This window comes from Lutra lutra, chromosome 2 (genome assembly GCF_902655055.1).
Source record: "Lutra lutra chromosome 2, mLutLut1.2, whole genome shotgun sequence".
In the NCBI taxonomy this organism is placed as follows: domain Eukaryota; kingdom Metazoa; phylum Chordata; class Mammalia; order Carnivora; family Mustelidae; genus Lutra; species Lutra lutra.
Genome location: NC_062279.1, coordinates 146,948,469 through 146,970,955, shown reverse-complemented (window position 1 = coordinate 146,970,955; position 22,487 = coordinate 146,948,469). Strand labels below are relative to the sequence as shown.

At 50.1% G+C, this 22,487-nt stretch overlaps 1 protein-coding gene across 5 annotated transcripts in view; it reads left to right on the top strand.

Annotated features, from left to right (window-relative positions):
• Window positions 1-15,013, top strand: part of ZBTB49 (zinc finger and BTB domain containing 49) — a 56,962-nt gene extending 41,949 nt beyond the window's left edge. For all 5 annotated transcript variants that reach the window (XM_047718866.1, XM_047718870.1, XM_047718867.1 and 2 more), the window contains 5 exons: window positions 2,104-2,150; window positions 8,246-8,319; window positions 10,168-10,250; window positions 10,344-10,505; window positions 13,885-15,013. In XM_047718866.1, coding sequence (XP_047574822.1) covers window positions 2,104-2,150; window positions 8,246-8,319; window positions 10,168-10,250; window positions 10,344-10,505; window positions 13,885-14,558 — 1,040 coding nt within the window. In that variant the 3' untranslated portion in view covers window positions 14,559-15,013. The remainder of the gene's footprint in view (window positions 1-2,103; window positions 2,151-8,245; window positions 8,320-10,167; window positions 10,251-10,343; window positions 10,506-13,884) is intronic.
• Window positions 15,014-22,487: the final 7,474 nt, after the last annotated feature.

Below are 22,487 nucleotides of genomic sequence, written 5' to 3'. Positions count from 1 at the left end.
TATAAAGCATGATGTTGGTTCATTCAGACTGAACTAACGTAGAGTAATAGTAAGAGTTCTCTGGGAAGTAATTTTCATACCAGATTTTTTAAAATTGTGGTTTGGAAGGAAGAGGTAAACTTTTTAATAAGGGTCACCTTTAACTATTTGATATTTTCAAATGACGATTCCTCCACTTGGAACTTTGAATTTTCAAAGTCTTACTACCTTAATTCATACCTTGTCCCCTTTCCAAAAAGTTTATTTTTTCCAGGTGCTCATTTGAGGTGTGATATAGTACATATACATCACATGATGCAATTACGTTTCACTTTCCTTCCTGTAGTTAAACTTGGTGACTCTAATACACTATTTTAAATTAATGACAATTAAAAGCATGAAAGTAATACACTAAGGGATGCCACTAGTGTAACCGCTTTAAGGTGCTTATGTAATTGTGATTGCTGATCTGACGTTCTCTTACACTTTGGATTCCCCGTTTGCGCAGGTGTTTGCTCCCTCGTTGTATTATTGAGAGAATTAATAACAGCTGGAAGCCCTTCACAAGTTTTAATGTATTTGAACATAAGGTGCTTGAACATGAGGAGGAGTTCAGAATTAGTTTATAAGAAGGCAGTATTTTTATTGACTCCGTCTTGCCCTGGAAGAACTTGATTTAGGTCATTCTGTTTGCATAAATTTCCTAGAGCCGAGTGATCATTTGAATTTGTATTTGAGAAGCATACTGGTTAGCTTTAAAGGAAACAGAAATGACATGGTTTGTTCTGAAGGAACATCTTTGGATGCCCGTAGTCATACAGTCCTGGCACAGATGTTTCCTGGGGCAAAAACTGAGGAGGGCAGCACTTCTCAGATTATGGTCTGGAGAGCCTCTTCAGGAGGCCTTTGAGGCCCAGACCATTTCCATCATAGTTTGTGACGTTAACTCGCTTTCTTTTCCTTCTCCCAGGAGTGTGCAGGGGAGTCACCTAAAGGCCACAGCCACTCTGATGGCCAGTGTAATGTTTGGTCGTGTGTTTTAAAAATCACTGCTTTCGTTTCTGATACAGGCTATACCAACAGATACAGCCTATGTAAACAATAGCTCCTTACGGGTGTGAAGGAGCCTAAGAGTAAAAAGGTTGAGAACCACGACAGTAGGGTTACCGACCTTTGGTCACTTGTGAGTCTCAGTGACAGGTGGCCTCTTTTTTTTTTTTTTTTTTCAAACTGTTGTAACTCATACTGGGGGCTTTCACTTTAACCTCCCCATAATTTCAGACCTAAATATCCTCACCAAATACAGGATTCATGTGATTATAATTACTCAGGGTCAAAACCTCCACCTAGGCCTCGAGGAAGCCATTAAACAGTTTTAGGAAAAGATCAACACGAAAATGTCCTGGCAGGAGCTCAGAAAGCTAGCGGGGTAGCAAACCCGAGCAACACAGTAAGAAGGGAAACGCTAATTTTTTAAAAGAATCTTAATGAAACCACTTGATTTTAGGGGAATGGGGTAAAAGGAAGGTTCTTGATCTTCAAGACCTGAGAGTGTTTTTACAGGTGAAAGGTGATACCTCGAAGTACATTTTTAAATAGATCACATTCTAGAAACTATTCAGAACTGCTGTGGCCTCTTTGTAGTGGAGTCCAGTCTGTGTCTGTTCTATTCCAGAATGCAGTTATGCAGAGTTCCTAGAATCAGAGGTGAGAAGTGGGCAGGGAGGCTCATCTCCCATGCTCAAATCTCGTTGACCCCATCAGCATGTAGCAGCCGAGGCTGAAGGGCGGTGGAGAGGGGCTTCTTCCCGGCACTTTCTGTCTTGGGCTCCTCTGTGTGTATGCCTCACGTGGTATGAACGAGTCACCCTCGTGGCAACAGCAATTGCTGGTGGAGGAGTCAGGCTGCAGGGCAGGGGACACGATGCTGCCATAGGGCAGATCGTCTCTGCTCACCATCTCAAGGCCAGAGAGAATTCTAAGGATGTACCGACCGATTTTCATACTTTGATAAAGAACAGGACGCTCCTTTTTGAAAGGACATGGGCAATAGTTTTAAACATTGTAAATTACTGTGCAAATATGACTAATGATTTTACAAGTTGTTATTTTGTTTTGTTTTAGGTGAGAAACCTTTTGAATGTAACATTTGTGGGAAACATTTCTCTCAGGTGGGAATACTCTTATTTACTGTTAATAATTGGAAACCTGAAACCCAGTGTTTTCTTACTATCATTATTACAAATAAGACCTACGTTTGGACTTAACGAGAGAAGCCTCTGATGGTATCTGTAACTTTGATTTCACACTAAATCGGGAGAAAATAATTTTAAAGAAAGCAAATTTTTAGTTCATTGGGGCAAAAGTAGCATTTTTTTGGTAAGCGTGTGAACTCCACCCCCCCAGCCCTCCTTAAGGATGGGTGCAGTCCTAGTATCCATGAGTGACGTTTCCAGTGAACCACAGTGAGCACACAGCTGGGGGCTGCGTGGAGCTGGGCTAGATCCAGGACTCGTGGCATCTCACTCTTTGGCGGCCCAAGGTTGTAGGAGGTGGGGAACAGAGTGAGCGGTTCTCGTTCCTTCTCAGACTGCCTTTTAGCTGACTACCAGCAGCTCATCTGGATACGTGTCAGTTCTCTCGTCCGGCCCATGTATGCCGCACCCTCCCTTGGGCCATGTGCTGATCTGGCACTGGACAGAAAGGAACCTAGAGATTTCATGTTTTGGAGAAAATGTTGAGGGAACCTACTTCTGAAGTAGAAGGAGGCGACCTGCTCTGCCCTGCGCCGGACCCTGGCATTCCAGGGCATTCCAGAGGTGCGCAAGAAGCCGCCCCACAGCTGTTCGTAAACCTGGCCGGTGGAGGGTGCGGTGGATCGTGCAGTAGTAGCTGCTGCAGATGCTGTTCCCCGGCTGTGAACTCCGGGCCAGGCCTTGATCCAAGAGAAGAGCCCTTGAGGCTGGTGAGGGCTGGGCGGCAGGCCCTCCCTAGAGCCCAGAAACTCAGTGGCAGGGCTGTGTTCTGACACATTCCCCACAGAGCCGGCTCTCCCAGGGTCCCCTTCACCCTCCCACACACCCAGACCTGTGCTCTCCGTGACTTCTCATGCCTGCGGCCCCCAACGTGCAATGACTGACCAAGTCCGAAGCTCTGCCTTTGCGTCTTTAGTCTGCACTTGCCATCCAGGAGAATGCCAGGCAACCATTAGACGTGCAGTGAGTTTTTGCAGAGCCGAAGGGAGTCCTCACCCCTCCAGCCAGCGGGCACTAGAGGCCTTGTGTCTTCATTGCAGCTGTGCCCAGGGCTTCCGAGCTGGGGCTGTGGGGCCGGGCAGTCTGCATTTGGATCCTGCCCCTGGCTTACTGCTCAAGTCAGCTCAGGCAGGCAGCCTCCCCTTTCGGCACCTCAGCTTCCTTGTGTGTAAAACCGGGGAGATGAGAAGACTGAGCCCATCAGGTGTGTATGTGGAGAGGGAGAGTACCTGAGTTGGGGGGAGTACAAATTGCTGTCTGGCACGTAGATCGTGCTCAGGAGACATCACTTTCCCGTCCCGGTGCCGGCTCCTCTGTTCTTGCAGACCAGTCTTCTGCCACCATCCTAACCTTACAGCTCTGGGGTGGGGGAGAGACGAAGGCCTGGACTAATGACTGTTCATAATTAGCAACCATAACTTCTCTGGGCCTTATTTTTCTAATTCTTACAACAGGGATATACTGCCTCGTGGGGGTCTTAGGAGCAGTGACTGGGACAATAGACATGAAAGCCCTTCATCCTCTAAAATGTGGTGACAGTGTAGGTTCTGTCCTTGCTTGGGAGCCTTCTGTGACTCTTCATTGCTAAGCAGAGGAAGCCAGCCATTCAGGCGTCTGGAGTCAGCCTTCAGCCTCCTCTCCCGGCCCCGAGGCCAGGCCAGGACCTCCCTTCCGAGACTCCGATTCTGTTGCTCTGGGGTGGGACTCGCGTGTGGGCAAGTTGTATTACAGCGATTCCAAAATGTGCCGCTGAGGTGGGGGACTATTGCTCAGGTCTTGTCCTGCACTTTCCCTCTTGGGTCTTGTCAGGGGCAGTGTGGCTGACAGATGCCACCAAACTCTCCTCTGCACTGGCGTCTGTATTTCTGTCCCATTATTATGAATGCAGGATTATGTGTAGTCGCAGTTTTTGGATATATATTGCTGTTTCATTTCATAGCCAAGTTGTAAAATTTTTTATGGAGAAGGACTTTTGAAAAAACTTCATGCAGCAAGAGTTTGTTGCGAGCTTCCCGTGTCCAAGGAGCTCTGCCGTGAGCTGGAGAAATCTACATAGGGAGCAAGACGGGCAGAGAGAAGAGTGGTCATTTCTGCTGGGAGAAGTGGTGTTTGGGGTGTCTCACGCCCTCCATGTGAAATGTGTTAAGAGGACACAGCCCCAAGGAAGAGCCCGCATGTGATAAGCCTCGGGGTCTCCGGCATTCTGGGCCAAGAGAGCTTGTTGGCTGCTCTCTACAGGGGTACTTTGCGAGTAGTGCCCACTAACTAACCATTCTTCACCTTAAGCCAAGTGTTCCCTTCTTAGAATGAATTGGAGTCCCTGTTTGTGGTTACGCTGGATTGGAACGCTCCCATGCTGTTGCTGGCATATTTGCTTCGGTAGAAGGGAGCTTGTAAATATTTTCCCTTTTGGAAGACTTGAAAGTGAGGAAACAGATTTACCAATGAGAATCGATCTTTTATTCTGTTTACTCAGTTTCTGTTTAGTAGGATCAGTCTTGGAAGAAAACAAAAGTTTACCACAACCTTGATGATGAGTTGTAAGCAGTATTGTACGTGAGCTTTGAGAAGCTACCATAATCCGAGATTGTGACAACAGACTCTTCGTCTGTTAACATCATTCTGGACACGGTCTTTGCGTGGATCTCAGCCCTCAGGAGCCCTGCATACTTTAGAGTGTGGGTGAGGCTCTCTCCACAGTGCCAGGGCCCCTATGTGGAGTAGAACCTGGACCAGTGGGTACCCCCAGAGGAGAAGGTAGGGAGGGGCAGGTCTGTGTATCTGTGATGTGAGCAACAGGAGGAGGAAACCTGGGTGCACTGAGCTGGCTTTGGGAGAGGAGAGCGGTTTGATCTCTCCAAAGAGGTAAAAATGGACACTCTGAGCAGCTGGTGCAGTGCCTTCTGGCAGTGCTGTCTGGAGAGGGGTGCCCCAGGTCCAGGGCGCGGTGGGAAGGACATAGCTGTATGGAGGAGCCCTGCCCAGAGACGGATGTGCTCCCCAGGACACTGGCATGGCCTGGTGCCACAGGCAACATGCAGAAGTAAGAGGGTTTCAGGGAGCTTCTCGTGAGTCATGAGACTTCTGGCCCTGAGCTAGTATCCATGCATTCCCAGGGTTGAAGGCCCTGCTGTCAGGAGAATGATCACTGCCATTTAGGTGACAGTTCTGTGTTCATCTCCAGATTTTTTTCTCCCCTGTTAATTTTATTTTGTGAAATCCTGAAGCCCCCAAACTCTAGATGACTTTTAGGATCTGAGATCCCTTTTGTGTCTAAAATGGTGTGATTCCTTGGCTGTTTTCCCTGTAAATAATCTGTTGCCTTTAGAAGAATGCTCTGATAGAAAATATATGCTTGGTTTGTCCACATTTAAATACAGATGCTCACGTACCTATTAGAAGGAGTTATTTTTTTAATTATTCAACAAATTAGATGTTAGTTCTTTTCTACAGCAAAGTTTTTCTCTGAAAAACCCTGACAATTCCCTCCTAATATAAAATATTTGCTTAGAAGGAGCGGAGCCCTCTTCTGTGCTAATATTCTGGAACACAGCTAGACAGCACAGCAGCGCCGCCAGCCTTCAAGACCTCAGTCGGGGCCTGGGTCAGGATATTTGATCCCCCACCCCGTAGGAGCCAAGGCTGATTACTTCCTTCCCATAGCATCTGTTCACTTTTCCATAGACTGTGACACTACAACTTTGTAAGGGAATTGTGGTGACATGGAGACGGGCATCTGCAGCTGCTGAGCAGAATGCTTCATTCCTGGTGATCTCTTACTAATCGATAGCAGTTCCTGTCATGACTGCAGGCGAGAGCGGCCACATATCCAGCTGTAGATAATCTCCAAGATGTGGACTAGGTACTTAGCGTGTAGTTAGTACTAGAGGAAGTCAGAGTTTACCAAAAATACAGATACTTGACCGAAGATCAAATAATCTGGCTCCCCGTTTGCTGTGTAATTTGGCATAAATCATTGACGGCATTATTGGACTTTTTTGCCTGAATCTTTAAGTATTTAATCTACTTTTATACCAGTGGTCAGATCAATATGTGCTCCTTTTAGCTGATGGAAGACTTTCCTTATACTTTTCTGATATTAAATAGCTACAAGAAACTTTCAAGGGTTTGTTTTACTGTCGTTTATTACACTATTTTAAGTGGAAGGCCACCTTTACTTGCTTTGAAAGCAAGTAATTATTAGGCTTTACTTACCAAGAAAGGATGCGGCACTACTCAGAATTGACTCAGAGAATGCTTCAGTCATAATGCATCATTTACGAAATAGCTTAAAACAAGAAGGACTGAATTTAACAGACGAGCAGATGGTGCAATTCAAATTGTTACACAATTGATGAGCTTTTCTGGAATTTGGAATTGACTGACTTGAAACAGTCAGTGGTGCCTTAGCTTACCTCCAGCGAGCTGTTTCCCTCACGGCCAAGTGACTATTGTGCTGAATCGTCAGCACAAGCTAGTTTATTCTCAGAGACTCATGAGGGTGTAGACTGACACGAACCAGGGCTCATTTTTGGCCCAGCCGCGTAATAGGAGCAGCTGTTTTAGTTCTCTGAATCGGAGTCTTTCGTCTGGAAAAGAGATGATACAGCAGTGGCTCAGCCTGGTTCTGTGATGCGTGGAAGGGCCGGCAACCCAAATGTAGACCGCGGTTGACAGCTGTTGTTTTATTGTGATTAGTAGCTGTTCTATTAAAAGCTGCGGATTTCCCAGTGTTTTGCCCAATTCTTTCCTTTTTGTTTACTGAAATAAACCTGGGTTTTTTTCTTAAGCCATATTTATCATATTCTGAAAGATAACATCTGACTCGGTGATTCCCCAGAGCCTGACACACAGAATCTCCACATTCTGTGATGTAAAACCCCCAGACCACACTTTTCTCTGCTTGTAAGTTTCCACGCACACGTGAACTTCAGACCATTTTCAAACTCATAGCTGTGAACTGTCTATGCATTTTGTTTAAAATCAAGTTTGTAGATTTCCAAAGCCTGATTTGTTAGTGGGGTGTTACTGCTCATTCTCCTTTTTTGGCTTATTTTGTGCATACTGCCTGCACATACTACCCTTGGTTATATTCATTCATTTCAGTGTCTTTGTAACAGAACACTATAAAAAATTAGGCAGGGGACATGACAGATTGAGTCTATTAAGTTAAGTTCCAGGAATGGAGGATTTTGTTTTCAAATCCTAATTTGAAACATTAGCCAGGAGCTTTTTTAATACGAGGCAATTACAATTTTAATTTCAGTGTACTTTAGGCAATTTCCTGTGGACTTCCTATTGATTATTACTTGGAAATCAATTTTGTGATCTCTACTTAAATACATTATTCTTTGTGAAGCCCTGCTAGCTTCAGAAATTAGGAACATAAAAGGCCCTGCAGTGAGCTGGCTGCCCTGAAGCCCCAGACGTACATTTTTGCACAAAGGTAAAAAAACGACAGCCTGGCCAGGAGAACAGCCATGCTGCCACGGGAAGGCCTGTCTGCATGTGTCTCACCTTCTCTAGAAGCAAAAGCGGGTTTTTGAAAAATCAGAAATCCTGAAATAATGAAGTACAGGGGCTCCTTTCCTTTTCAAGGACACTTGAATATAGATGGTGCAAGTTAAAAAACCCAAATAAAGCACATCAAGGTCTATTTAAAATAAAAGCTCCGCAGCCCCCAAAGCAGCCTCCACAGTGTGCCGGCCCCATTTCCGAGGGAAGCAGCACAGTGCACTCCTGAGACGGGACAAGCCTGGGGCCCATGTGGGGCAGGCAGAATGGAGACACGTCCGTGTTCGGCAGGCTGCTGGGCAGATCCCCTCCCCAGAGTAAGACTCGGGCTGGCCCCTGGTCTCTTTGCACGAGGCTGCTTTTGAGTCAAGCTAATCTTCACTGAGAATGTGGGACCGGGGCCTGGCTCAAGCTGCCCATTTGCCTTGTGCATTGCAGAGTCTGTAAGGGAATTTTTCGTGACTGGTGTGTGCTTTTTCTCCCCCGCTTTCTTGCAGGCAGGTAACTTGCAGACTCACTTACGTCGGCATTCTGGTGAAAAACCATACATCTGCGAGATCTGTGGAAAGAGGTCAGTGCTGGGCTTAGTCCGTTTGTAAGGAACAGCTCATAGTCTGTCTTTGAATTCAGTGTTTTCTGAGCCACCTGTGGCTTCCCTCTGTTGCTGAGGAACACAGGTCAACCTTCTGGCTTTCCATGGGTTACACGATAAGAATAAAAAAAAAAGAAATGTTAACTAACAGAAAATCTAGGACACAAGGCTTACGAAATGGGATTTTACATGAAACAAAGTTATTTTGTTACTAAAATTTCCATTCAGGGGTGCCTGGGTGGCTCAGTGGGTTAAGCCGCTGCCTTCGGCTCAGGTCATGATCCCAGGTCCTGGGTTCAAGCCCCACGTCGGGCTTTCTGCTCAGCAGGGAGCCTGCTTCCTCCTCTCTCTCTGCCTGCCTCTCTGCCTACTTGTGATTTCTCTCTGTCAAATAAATAAATAAAATCTTTAAAAAAAATAAATAAATAAAATAAAATTTCCATTCATTCCAAGAATGTCTATTAACGTAGACAGATGTCCCCATGGAAGTGACTGTCTTGTGGGGAAAATGAGACTTGGCAGCCAGGAAGCCTGGGTGTCAGGAGAGAGGGCTGGAGGAGGTGCCCCGAGCTGAATCAGGGAAAGGCCTTGAGGGCTCAGCAGTGGAGGAGCAGCCCTGAGTTGGGGCTGGGCAGGGCTGTGACTTGTGAAGGAGTCTGGGGGGACCCTCCTTCCCTCATTGGGTCATTTGTCCGGAGTCCACATGCTCTCATCGAGCAGGTATGCTCAGGCAGCAGCCCCCAGTCAACAGTGATTCGATTGTTCATATATTTCACCATTCAGCATTTATTTGGCGCCTATTGTGTGCTGAGTACTGTGAGGGGAACACAGAAATAAACCGTACAAGTTCTGCCTCTGATAAGGTCATCCTCAGGAATGGTGGGCAGAGACAGACAGATGGAGTCCGAGTCCTGTGCTGCAGCACAGCACATGCTGTGGGGACGCCAGAGCAAGAGGCAGCTCTTGGTGAGGCCCAGGAAAAGCACTGTCTCTGCAGATGAGAGGAAGCAGAGAAGAGCCGCCTAGCCGGACATGTGTCCCTTTCTGCCATGGCCACCTGAGCACTGACAGCCCCGTTGTGTGCTGGGGTAGTGCCGACCACTTACTTCAGTGTCTCGTAGCATGGACCCCCACTGTTTCAGGGGTCCTGTCGCTTCACCATGGGCTTCATTGTACACCGCGTCTTAAATGGGAACCTTCTGAGGTCCATTGAAAAGTAAGGCATGTACTTAAAATCACGTCTGTAGGCAGCATCTTCTCTCACATGGAACCAGTTCTACAATCAGCTGTGGTACAAGGAAGCACAGCTGTCTGTATTGGAGAGCCTGGCTTGGAGTTGTTCCCTGGGCCAAGCTGCTGGCCTTCTCTGAAGAGAAAGATGAAACTAGGTAGAGAAATAAAATAAAAACAGAACACTTGCATCATCTTCTACTTTTAAAAAAGAGATGGAGCGCCCGGGTGGCTCAGTCAGTGAAGCATCTGCCTTCGGCTCGGGTCGTGATCTCAGGGTCCTGGGATCAAGCCCCTCATTGGGCTCACTGCTCAGTGGGAAGCCTGCGTCTCCCTCTCCTCCCTGCTCATGCTGTCTCTCGCTATCTCTGTAGCTGTCTCTGTCTCTGTATCTCAAATAAATGTTTAAAAAAAAAGATAAGTAATAAAAAGAAAAAAAGTAAAAGCAAAGATACTTAAAAATGCACATTCAAATTAATCAGGCCACTTCTATTCCATTCTGAAGGAATGTAGGGAGCAGTTCTTCTCCTCCCTCAGTGACTTGCAGTCACAAAGACTTGAATTAAATCGTAATTGAATTTACAAATTACATTACAGGTTTGCAGCGTCTGGTGATGTCCAGCGTCACATCATTATCCACTCGGGAGAGAAGCCACACTTGTGTGACATCTGTGGGCGAGGTACTGCTGCGTGTTTTCCTCTTTTTTGTCCTGAAGACTGCCAGTTGCAGTGTTCTTAGGCCTTCCGCTGAGCACCTGTTCTGGTCTCCCCAGGGTTCAGTAACTTCAGTAACTTGAAGGAGCACAAGAAGACGCACACGGCCGATAAAGTCTTCACCTGTGATGAGTGCGGCAAGTCCTTCAACATGCAGAGGAAGCTGGTAAAGCACCGGATTCGGCACACAGGGGAGCGGCCCTACAGCTGTCCCGCCTGCGGTGGGTTTCCGCTGGGCCCAGGCCGCACGGACACCCTGCCGTCCCCAGTGGGAGCGGGGTGCCAGTCTCATTGGTCGTTTCGGTATCTTGGGTAAATCATCCCTATTCTCGTGGGTAAAATGGACGCAGTGTGATTTCCTTACTGCCTCCCTTGATGTTCTCTTGGTCAGTCCTGGGTTTGCGTATCATACATTCAGTGAGTCTCTGGGAGACTCAGGACACCTCTGGGAGGCGTCCAGAGGTGTCCTGAGATGCTCCGCAGACAGAGCTGACTGAGACAGAGTCCCTGGTGCCATGTGCTCCCAGCCCAGGTCAGCAGGGTGTAGACAGTGGGGAAAGTGAGGGAGACCGTGGTGTGCCGCCTGCAGAGCCGGGCGTGGGGCCTGCATTGGGCTGTCCCGCAGGAGCCTGAGAACACACAGTGGGGCCAAGAGGGAGGGCTTCTCGGGAGCTGGTGCTGTGAAGCAAAGGTCCCATCTGTGGGCATCCAGTGCAGCATGGAGTCTCGGAGGGAGCAGAGGGAAAGCGGGGGCCCTCACCATCAGGGTGCATCACTGCACATATGAGGAATGGGGACTCGGAGTTAACGTCCTCTGTCACATGTGATCGCAGTGTTGGAGCCTCAGAAGCACTGGGGGTGTGTGTGCATGCAGGTGCCGTGTGCCTGTGACAAGTGCTTGACAGTGCGAACCAAGTCATGGAGGGATGAATGGCCACCTGTACGGTCTCCCAGTTAGAGCACATGGGGAGACTGTTCAGGCCCAGCTGTGGGAGGGCCGGAGCTGAGCACTAGCAGCAGCTCATTCTGCTGGGAGCTGGTATCTCAGGCGGGCCTTCCAGGGTGTAACCACAAGGTAGCTTCATTTTTCTCTCCTGCTGAAATCGTGTACAGATCTCCTGGATACTGATTTAGGCAACTCCGTGACTCTTCTCCTTACTCTTGATTAAGAGAAAATTGTGTTGGGGCATGTGTAATGCAGTTGGTTGAGCGTACGACTCTGGATTTCGGCTCAGGTCATGATCTTGGGGTGGTGAGATCAAGCCCGGTGTCAGGCTCCGTGCTCAGCACAGAATCTGCTTCCCCTCCCCCACTGCCGCACCTCCCTGCTTGCGCACGCTCTCTAAAATAAAGTAGTATTATTTTAAATCACAAATGCAATGTCTTGACTAATGTAAATGTCGGTTCCAAATTACGATTACAGTGGACAACTTGATTTGAGGTTAAACATTCTCTTTCCTCCTCGGCTAGGACTTGTTGCTGGTTACGACCTCAGGAGAGGAGGGAGCAGGGGGCCCCTGCCATCTTCACCTTATGCTTCTGGGCCTTTCCTTCACCTCACTAACCATGGCTTCTGACTCTGTCGAGGACAGCCTAGGGCCAGGGGAAGAGAAAAAAAGAGAGCAAGAGTGTTCATTCTTATAGCACAGCATCAAAATTTTATAACCGCTTTATTGAGGTGAATTTCCCATACCATAAAGCTGACCCATTTAAAGTGACCAATTCCGTGGTTTGGGTATGTTATTCATAGAGTTGTGCAACCCTCACTCACCACGTCTATTTTAGAATATTTTCACCACCCAAGAAGGAAACTCCATGCCCACTAGCAGTCACTCCCTGTTCCCACACCGCAGCCCAGGCAACCATTAGTCTGCCTTCTCTCTCCAGATTTGCATGTTCTGGGCATTTTATATAAACGGAATCCTACATGTGGTCTTTTGTAACTGACTTCTTTCACTTAACAAATCTGTGGACATTCATGTATAGTTTGTGTGGTTCTGTTTTCATTTTCTTGAGTTCAGAAGACGGGTTCAGTTTTAAGGTAGCTTCACATCCTGGGCTTTTTGGGGAATAGAGCTCCACCTCTTCTATGTCCCCTCCTTCTATCCCTCCATCCCTCCTCCTGCACCCCCCCCCCAATTTCATGCTGCTTCCAAAGACTCTCTCTCCTTCCCTCCCCTCTCTTTCTTTCCCAGCATTTCTCTGCACTTTCCAAGGTAGGGATGTGCATTTTCTTCCAGCCCTGGGTCCTAGCAGTGATTCCTGGAGACTTTCTCTGTTGGGGTCTCCTCGCCCCTCTGGGCAGTCCTCCTAGGCTGGATTGAGAACAGCTCCAAGCAGCTCTCTTGCAAGCACAACCCTTGTCCGGTCCCTGGAAACCCTGCATCCTGTGCTGCACACAGGCACCCTCCTGTCTGCCACCGGCGCAGCTGGTCAGCTGTCCGAGGCAGGAGGCAGGTGCCACGCCTTCCATGGGGATGGCTCGGCAGTCTGGCTCCCCTGCCTAGACTGATGGGATCAAAGAGAGACACTGGCCCTGGTCCTCTCCTTGGGAACTCTGCTGTGGCTAAAATTCACATGCCTAAAGGACCCTAGAAAAGATCATTCCCGTTTGCCCAGTAATTCCATTATTGAGAACTTAGCTTAAGGAAACAAGAAAAAGAAAGATGTTAATTGAAGATGGAGTATAGTAGCAACAGGTGGAAACGACACGAACGTGCAACAGGTGAAGGAATGGTTCCGCCACTTCGAGTCCACGAAATCGCGCCTGTGTGAGATAGCATGTGTTGTATGGACAGCACAGCAAACGGTGAGAAGGCTGTTGCTGGGGCGTCCGCGAAGGCGACAGAGCCTGGCGCTGCAGATGAGACATAGACGTGAAGACACAGTCACCGCGGTGTGCCTCAGTAGCCTGTGTGGGGAAGAAGTGCCAAAACATGAGGCCCGCCCATGGACACCTAGTTTGATTGTTCAGAGGTGTGTTGAATGCCCCCCACGCTGCCTGACAAGGGCAGGCCGGCTGAGCGTTCACACGGTTAAGGGAGAAGTTCTAAATGTGTGTCTGCATAACCACATGGTGCTTTCTCAGTCCTCTATAAACAGGCGATATCTTCTGTAAGGTTATTTGGTGGTGGTTCTCATCTGACCTTCTTAACCTACTCTACTCACAGAAGTAGATCCCCTCCCTTTGTCCCATGCACAGAAAGGAGATAGAACTGGGAGAGGTGTGTGTAAAATGACATCAGAGGCAAAAAGATGTTTTTAAGTTATAGATTGACCGTGGTAGACTTAAGGAAATTGAAGCAAAACCGACGAGGTCTGCCAGCACGGGCCAGTGGGGGCAGGCACCTGGGCTTACCAGCCAGGTGCTCCTGTGTGGGGAGACGAGGGCTCTTGAAGGCGCACCCTGAGGTACTCACAACCCAAAGGCTGTAGGTCAGAGGCATGCTGCTGGAGAACGAAGGAGCCTTCCAGGGTGAGCAGGTGACAGGAGGGCTGGAGCTCGTGTACGCTGAAGCAGGGTCATTCTGTGTTTTGGCAGGGGGCGGGGGAATGCCCTTCCAGAACCTTCTCTAAAAGGGTCCCTTGCTCGTTTTGCAGGCAAGTGTTTCGGGGGCTCTGGTGACCTGCGCCGGCATGTGCGTACGCACACTGGGGAGAAGCCGTATGTGTGTGACATCTGCGGCAAGTGCTTCACGCGCTCCGCAGTGCTCCGGCGGCACAAAAAGATGCACTGCCGGCCCGACGGGGCCCAGGACACGCTCGACGGGCTCGCTCACGCCGTCGAGGCCTCCGACCTGGACAGATCGCAGAGCTCGGACTCCTTTTCCCAGGACGTGTCTGTGACTCTGATGCCCGCGGCAGTCAAGCTATCCGGGCACCCAGCAGAGGATTCAGTGACAGAGTTTGACGGCCACACCGCCAGCTCCTTCTGCAAGTTCCGGCCCACGGGGCAGCCACCCGGAGTGGGAGAGCCGGAGAAGCTGGGGCTGGACCCTGGCCAGCTCACCAAGCCTCTGCGGCAGCCCACACAGCCTCCGGCCTATGCCTACCCAGATGTGGCCGCTGCGGCCAGCGAGCCTTCACTGCAGCCCGACGGCCTGTCCCTGGGCCGCTCGTCCCTGGCCACACTGGACAACCACTGTGGTGATGCGCTGGGCAGCCGCGGGGCCACCACACCGTACAGGAACTCCGAGGGGCAGTTCTTCTCCAGCATGACGCTCTGGGGGCTGGCCATGAAGACGCTGCAGAATGAAAACGAGCTAGACCAGTGACATCTGGAGGCAGCATTCCCAGCCTCGGAGCTTTTTCTGAGCCCAGTGGACCGGTGTCCGTGCTTCGGTAGAGAGCATTGTCCCCGTGGTGGCCCTTTCTCACCAGCCCGAGAATAGTTGGACCATTTCGTGCTGATGGTGACTGACGACTGGAAGCTTCTGGAGCCCACAACTGGGGAAGAAGGCCCAGCGGCTCCCCGTGCACGCAGATGCAGGAGTGGAGGAACAGACAGCCTGGGAAACCATCCCGCTGACCTTCACCGGTGCGAAGGGGTCAACTACTGTACGTCTCAGTCACATTAAAGGGGAAAATCTATATATGGACACACAAATATGTTTGCATTTTTACATGATTGAAATTTGTACTGTTTTGTATTTTTATTTACACAGAAAGTTTATTTGTATATGAAACCCATGCTATAATTTAATTTGAATAAGTGAAACTTGACTTTCTATATAGTGTGTGTCCTTCAGCATTTTCATTAATTTAAAGAACATCATGGTATAAAAAAAACTATCAACAAGGGCTCACCCTGCCATCTTGAGTGCCGACTTCAGGTCCGCGACCCAGGACAGTGGGCTTCAGAGACCACTGAACAGGGCCTGCGTCCTGACTGGTGCTTACTGGTCGGGCCCCGGGCAAGCTTCTCAACGTCTCAGAATCTTCTCTGGGTTTTCTTTTCTACACTCTGCAGTAGAAATCTTGTAGCACCCGTACCAGGTGCAAGTGACCCCGTCCCCCACTTGCAGATTTCTGCGCAGGGTCCAGTGGCTTGGCAGGACTTCCTGAATGTGTACCTCCTGCCCCGCTGACCGGCTGGTTTCCGTGCAACGGAACGAGGGGTGTGTGGGGGGCTGTCCCCAGACTGTCAAAGTGACTCAAGCACTGTGATGTAAATGCAGGTCCCCGTGGGGCACAACATGAGTCACTTGCCCGTGAAATGCTTGCACAAAAGATCATGGATAGCGTCTGTGTCCACTGGGTCCCCAAAACAGTACCACCAAGGAGAGAAGCAGGTAGGTAAGCGTGTTCAGGGGGAAGTGGCATGGTTCCAGACTGGAATGCCTGCTTTGAAGTCAGGCTTGGGTTCGCTTCCAGGTTTTTCCAGCCACCACTGGCCCTGCAGCCCTGTAGGTCTGGAGCAGCAAGCATGTAGTTACCCCCCCTTACAGATGAACCTGAGGTTCACGTGGGTACAGCAGCCTGCACAGGGACACGCGGCCGGTCAGGCTGAGAACCTGCTTGCAGATATGCCTGGGAGTCAGCTTGAACTGCGGTAGCCACCCGTGAGTGGGGTTTTCCTCCTTCCTCCCCTTGTCCTCCACATCTCCCTCTGGTATCCTGGGTCCAGCAGCCCTCATCCCCTAGGACCTCTTGTCCAGCGATCCACTCAATCCGTCCACTGCCCCTCCCACCCTTCATGACCCTTCCACCTCCTTCCTGATATAAACCCATGGCCCCTCACACCAGGATCCACCCCCCAGCCCCCTTCTCAAAGCTGTCTGGCCAGCCTCCAACCCTGCCCTCCTCCCGCAGTTGGGTGTCTGAACCCAGCCGATGCAAACTGACCCTTCCCTCTTTCCAGCTCACTTCCGGTGACCTCGGCTGCTTCACAGCCTTCCTCACTGGTCCAGACCCCATGCTGCCCTCAGTGACTCTACTCCGTGGTGTTCATAGTCCTTTCCAGCCTCCACATTCTCTTGCCCCATTGTCTTGCTCATGATCTTGATTCCTTTTCCTCTGAGAAGGTAGAAGCAAATAGGAACCTCCCCTACCCCTACCAGCCTTTCTGTGTCTGTAGGTTGCTCCCCCGAGTAAAACTACAGCTCTCCACACACACCCCTGTCCTCCCCGCCAGCTCTCTTTCCATCTTCAGGACAACCACTGCCTGACCTACTCTCGATTGTACTGGTTTCCTCATCCGGATGTGAACTCCCTGGCCTTTTGTCTCCCATTCACGGCTATCTCCCCTGAGCCCAGGACAGTGCCTGGCACTTGGTGATGCTCAGCAAATAATTGTCAAAAGAATGTTCTTGAAATACCTTTTAGTCAAAATATTGGGCCTCCTGGATAGATCCTCTAATTTTCTTTTCTCTCTATAATCCTGTTCAGTCAGACAACGTTTGTCCCCACAACTCCACTGAGCCAAGCTGTGTCCAGGGGTCCCCACTGTAGCTGACTCCTGGGCAGTACTGGCAATCCAGCAGAGTCAAGGCCTCCTTCCTCCATGAGACAAGCATCAGGACATCCTGGGTGGTCTGTTCCTCTAGATTCCCATCGACTCCCCGGCTGCTCAGTCTCAGTCTCTTTTTCTCCATTCTCATCAGTCCACACTTGACAGCTGGGGTGCCTCCGAGCCCAGGTCCGGACCCCTCCCCATCCTTGCTGTCTCCCTGGGCCATTTCCTCACATCTAATGAGTGCTTAAGGGCTGTTTGCTCACGACTCTCAAACTTGTGTCCTCCAGGGCCTCCCCTGGCCTCTAGAATCTGACACCCAGCTATCTCCCCATCATCCTCATGTGAATGTCCAGTAGGCCCCCCAGTCTGAAAACTTTCCAAAACCTAGGCCCTGATTCTGCCCCCTACTCTTTCTGACGTCATGAAACGGCAGCTTCATTGTTCTTGCTGCTCAGGCTAAAAGCCCTCAGAGTTGCCTCTCATCCATAAACACGGAGCACCTCCTGTAAGGCACTGGGGCCTCTGCAGGTGCTGGGTTTGCCTGAGGCTCGAAGAGAAAGACCTGCCCAGGCTGAGGGCCTCCCCTTGAATAAATCTGCTAGACAAAGATAGGAGTTTGTTCCTGTAGAATAAAATTCCAGGGAGCCATTAATTTCAAATCTCTTTTCACTCATATTTCCGGTCTCTTCCCTTTCTCCCCTTATCACTCTGCTCCATAGCCTGAACTGTAATAAAGAAAAACTTACAAGTGGTGAAAAGACACAGAAGTGTGTGAATGTGAGCTGGGACAGCAAATTATCTGATAGGGACAGGCCTGGATTTTGTGGCATGCACAAAGCCTGGGCCAAGCGTGCCCTGCTCTCTCTGGACATCAGTGTCCTGACTGTTACGGCATGAGCCCCTCCAGCCTTAGTGCTTTCTGAGTCTCCGAAAACAGCCTGCCAGGGCCAAGAACTGCCTTTCCTATTACAAAATTGGGGTGCAGAGGTCAAGAGACTGGGCAGGTCTCCAGAAGAATCCAACATCTTAGAATGTCTGAGCTGGAAGGGACCTTAGAAATGATACCCTGTTTCCATGGGTCTCAACTTCCTGTGAGCTCAGCTGCAAGGTTTCCCCTGTGGACTCTGCGAACAGTACAGATTTGGACATTTTAGGCAAGGCCTAGGTGTCTGCCTTTCAGCGAGTTTCCCAGATGGCTCTGAGGCAGGTGGTAGGTGTGAGGTGCAAGGACTGGTCCCGCAGAAACCTTGGTCTTGTCTAGATCCCTCGCTGGACTGATGCTTTGAGATGGGAAGCGGTTTGCCCAGTTACAGCAGCAAAGACACGTCATGTTTACCATGCGCCAGGCACAAGGGAACTTGCTTTACCGGAGTCCGCACGTGTGAACACCGTAACCTGTGAGGTTGGTCCTGGGATCCCTCCATTTACAGATGAGGAAAGTGACCCCCTGAGGGCTGGGATCCCTGTGTCCCAGGGCATCTGGGTGGCAGAGCCTAGAGCCAGCACCAGACCCAGCCCAGCCTGCAAGGCTTGCCTGCCTGGTGTTGATGGGCGTGGACAGAACCACCTGCTGCCACAATATTCATGAGACTCACAGCCCATCTCTCCGTGGGGGTGAATGGCACCCGTCCTCTGTTTTATTTTCTTCTTTTTTCTGAGTCCTTAGCAGAGAAAAATCAGAAAATACGTACAAGTAAAAGGGAAAAATTATTTCATCAGCCAGGGGTGATGATGAGGCTGATGAAGACTGATCCTGTCCTGACAACAGGGGCCAACACCTGCTGAGACTCCGCCCAAGCCTGGCCTCAGCCCTTCACGCGCAGGGGCTAGGTACCCCTTCCACGTTCCGAGTGTACACCTTGGCTTGTTTCCCTGAAGCTGTTTTCCTGTGTGCTCAGGTACAAATCAATCTCGCCACTTAGACCTGTTTTTGATCGCCTTGTACCATGCCTAATCCTCTGCCTTTTTCTGCCGCACATTGTGAGAAACCTCTTCTCTTGTCCCAGAAACGTGCATTGCCATGCGCACCTTGAACTCGCGTCTGATATTCCCATCGCGCTTGCCCTCAGCTTGAGGATGTTTGCGAAGGGCCCTGCCGGGTCCTGGGCTCTTGGGCAGGTAGATGGTGCTCCACAAACAAGCTCCCTGCCCTTGAATTTGCAAGTTCATCTGCTGGCCGCCTTGGGCGCTTCGTGGCGGCTTTTCTTCCAGCCACCAGATGGCGCCATAACTCCTCACAATGCCTCGGAGGCGGGCGGGGGTGGGGGTGGGGTGGGTGCAGTCCTCAGCCTTCCCGCTGGGAGACTCCTTGCTGGGCATTCCCCCTCCCCCTGCAGCACCCTGCAAGTGGCAAAGTGCATTCACCCTCCTGAACCCCCTCAAGCCTCCCAAGCCACCTACTGGCAAAGCAGTGTTCTCTTTCCCCAGTCTGGAGGGATGCGTCCTAAGAAGGGAAGTTGCCTAGTCATGGATCACTTGTCCTTGTTGAGTGTCCTTCCGTGTCCCAGACTCCAGTGTTCACCCAGGAGATGCCCCAGGAGCCCCACAGCCTGGGCCCTCCCCCCACCCAGAAGCTCTAAGAGGAGCCCCCACTCAACAGCGTTGTGAACTCAGCCCAGTTCCCTGGCTTCTCCGTGTCTCTGTACAAATGAGCTTACATGATAGCTCTAACACATGGGTAACCCTCGCAAACATGATGCAAAGTGAAGGAGGCCAGACCCGGAGGGCCTGCGTGATGTGATTCCATTCACATGGAATGTCTAGAACAGGCAAAGCCATGGAGAAAGAAAGCAGATGCCAGGGGCTGGGGGAGGGGTAATTGGAAGTGATTGCTCACGAGCTTGGGGTTTCCACTTGGGGTAAAGACGCTCTGGAATGAAAGAAAGTGCTTGCTGTGGACGGAATTGTGTCTACTCCCCCTACCCCCAAAATGAGGTCATAAGGCTGGGGTCTTATCCCACAGAACTTTGGAGAAGAAGAAGAGACACCAGAGCTAATCAGGAAGTGGGGCTCCCCTCTGCTCCCCAGTGAGGGAGAATGGGGCACCTGTCTGATCTCCCTACGTCAAACCACCTTCTCTCCTTCCTCTACCTTTGGGACAAAAACATCCCGCTGGCCTCACTACCTCCTGAGAACATTCCAGCTGGGCCTGACCTGTGACAAGCCGAGGGACAGGAGACAGGAGTTCTGAAAATCCTGTCTCTCTACCCAAACCCAGCCTCTTAGAACAGATCTTCTTCAATCCCTTGGTCTTTCTCTTTGCTTCTTCCATAATATTCCTAACCTCACTCCCATCCCCACCCAAGGCAGATGGATGCTTCTGGCTATCAAGGAGGACGGTCGTGTTCTCGGAAGTGAAAGAGAATAAAATTAATAATTTTCAAAAGAGCACCCTTCCAGTTAAAGCATAAACCTGACTCAGCCTGGGGCCACAGGAGTACAAAACAATTCTTATCTGCGGACAGGCAGACTCCGTCCTGTCCGGCCGAGCCTCAATGGGCGGCTCTCCACAGCGAGGAGCCAGTCCTCTCTCCACTTCATATTCATGTCAATGTTCCCCATCTGAAGATGTGTCTGTTCTTTGGATTCTCTTTTGAACCAGTTAGAACATCTGCCCGGTTCTCTCCCTGATTAATGAGTTAAATAAAACCTTCAACACATACGCATAGTCATATCTGTATGAGAAGCAGGATTTTACCTTTCTCTGAAAATTATTTTTAACAGACTTCCGAAAGGGTCCAGATGTAGACAAAAATTTTCTCTTGTTTACTGTCGATGCCTGAATTTGCTAGGTTTCCAAGCACGGAAAGCACTCGCTTGCTAGGGCTGCCATCCCAAAATACCACAGGCTAGGGATTTACACAACAGACATTGACTCTTCCAGCATTCTGGAGGCCAGAATTTGGAGATCAAGGTGTGGACAGGGCTGGATCATTCTGGCCTCACCTTGGAGACAGACGTCTTCTCCCTGTGTCCATGTCCTGACCTCCTCTTTAATAAGGACACGGGTTATATTGGATCAGAGCCCACCCAGATGACCTCATTTTTCCTGAATCATCTCTTTCAAGGCCTTGTCTTCACCTACAGTCTCATTCAGAGGCACTGGGGATTTGGACTCGGATCTGAATTCGGCGGGGACACAGGTCAACCCGTGACATAGTGCAAGAGACAGGGTGGGCTCAAGTCAATGACACGGAGAGGCGGCCGTTGGAATACCCCGAAGGGCCTGGCCTGGATATCACGCCGGGTGACCCACTTCATCAGTCTGCCTGTGTCTTCCAGACCCGAGAGGGAATCAGCAGCAAGGCTACCGACACGCAAGTCCAATTGCTAAAAGACCTGGTCCTTTTACTTTTGGTTTCTCAGAATTTCAGACGACCAGATGTTCTTAGTGCGTTTGCTTTGGACTGCCTGACCCTTTGGCTGTAGGCAGATGGGCAGAGAGAATGGACCGCCAGCTCTGAGGAGAGACATTTCCTCCTGCTGGCTGATCTGCCGGTGCTGCTCTGACCTCAGGGTTTTCCCAGCAGTCTAGGCCATGGGCTCAGGCGTAACAGGCTACATGGGAGCCCAGTGCACAGAGAAGAATCGAGACGCTCTGACTTAGGGAGCAGGGGGGCCCCGAGCCCTGTGTGCCAGACCCCTCATCACTGTCCCCACTGCCACAGACCCTGAGGGGACTTGTCGAGACCCTTGGGGACTCCAAAGAGAACAGGGGAAAGACTGCCGGGCTCAGGGACCAAAGGGACCGCTGGGAACTACCAGACCAGCATGACACTGCGTTTCCTGCCATTTGGGCTCCCGTACATCAACACACAATAGTTCGATTATTTCATCGTTTATGGTCAAGACCTGCTTTGCCCCCCCCACCAAAAAACCTAGAAATACAAATAAATGTTTGTATTTCTAAAGTATACGAGGAGAAATGGAGGCAGGGGATAAGGGGAATCCAGGAGTGTGGTTGTTACATGGGAATGTTTAACCTATGGTGATGGGTGGTGATGCATTCTGTGTTTCTGTCCAACCCCCCACCCTAAGTCACCTGGTCAAGCCCTGCCACCCAGTGTGGCTGTATTGGAAATGGGGCCTCTAATGACATGATTAAGATTAAAAAGTTCATGAGGGGGGCCCTGAAACTCTAGAGAGCCCCCTCCGTGCCCCCACACACACTGTGAACGTCTGCGTGAGGACATGGCGAGCAGGAAGGAGGCTTGTCCCACACGAAGTTATGCTGAAGTCCTAACGCTCAGAGCCTCAGACTCTGATCTTCTTTGGAAATAGGGCTGTTCAGATATAATGAGCCAAGTCAAGTCATTTTGATGAGGCCATACTGGAATAGAGTGGGCCCAACCCAGGATGCCCGGTATCCTTATGAAATGGAGAAATTTGGACAGACACACACGGAGAGAATTCCATGTGGAAACGGGAGTTCTGCCGCCCCAAACCAAGAAAATACCAGAAGCTGGAAGAGAAGCCTGGAACACACCCTTCTCTACACCTTCAGAGAGGGTACAGCCCTGCCGCCATCTTGATCTAGGTCTTCTGGTGTCTGGCCTCCCAAACTGTGAGACCATAAATTTCCATTGTTTAAGCCTCTCAGTTTGTGGGACTTTGTTCTGGCAGGCTGAGGAATGTACATGCTGTCCTGCCAATCAACCATGAGCTTCACTTTTAGCCAGGAGCTTCCTGGTGGCCAAAGCAAAGAAGAACTCTCTTACTGGAATTGGAATAGCACTTGTGTGCTAAGCTG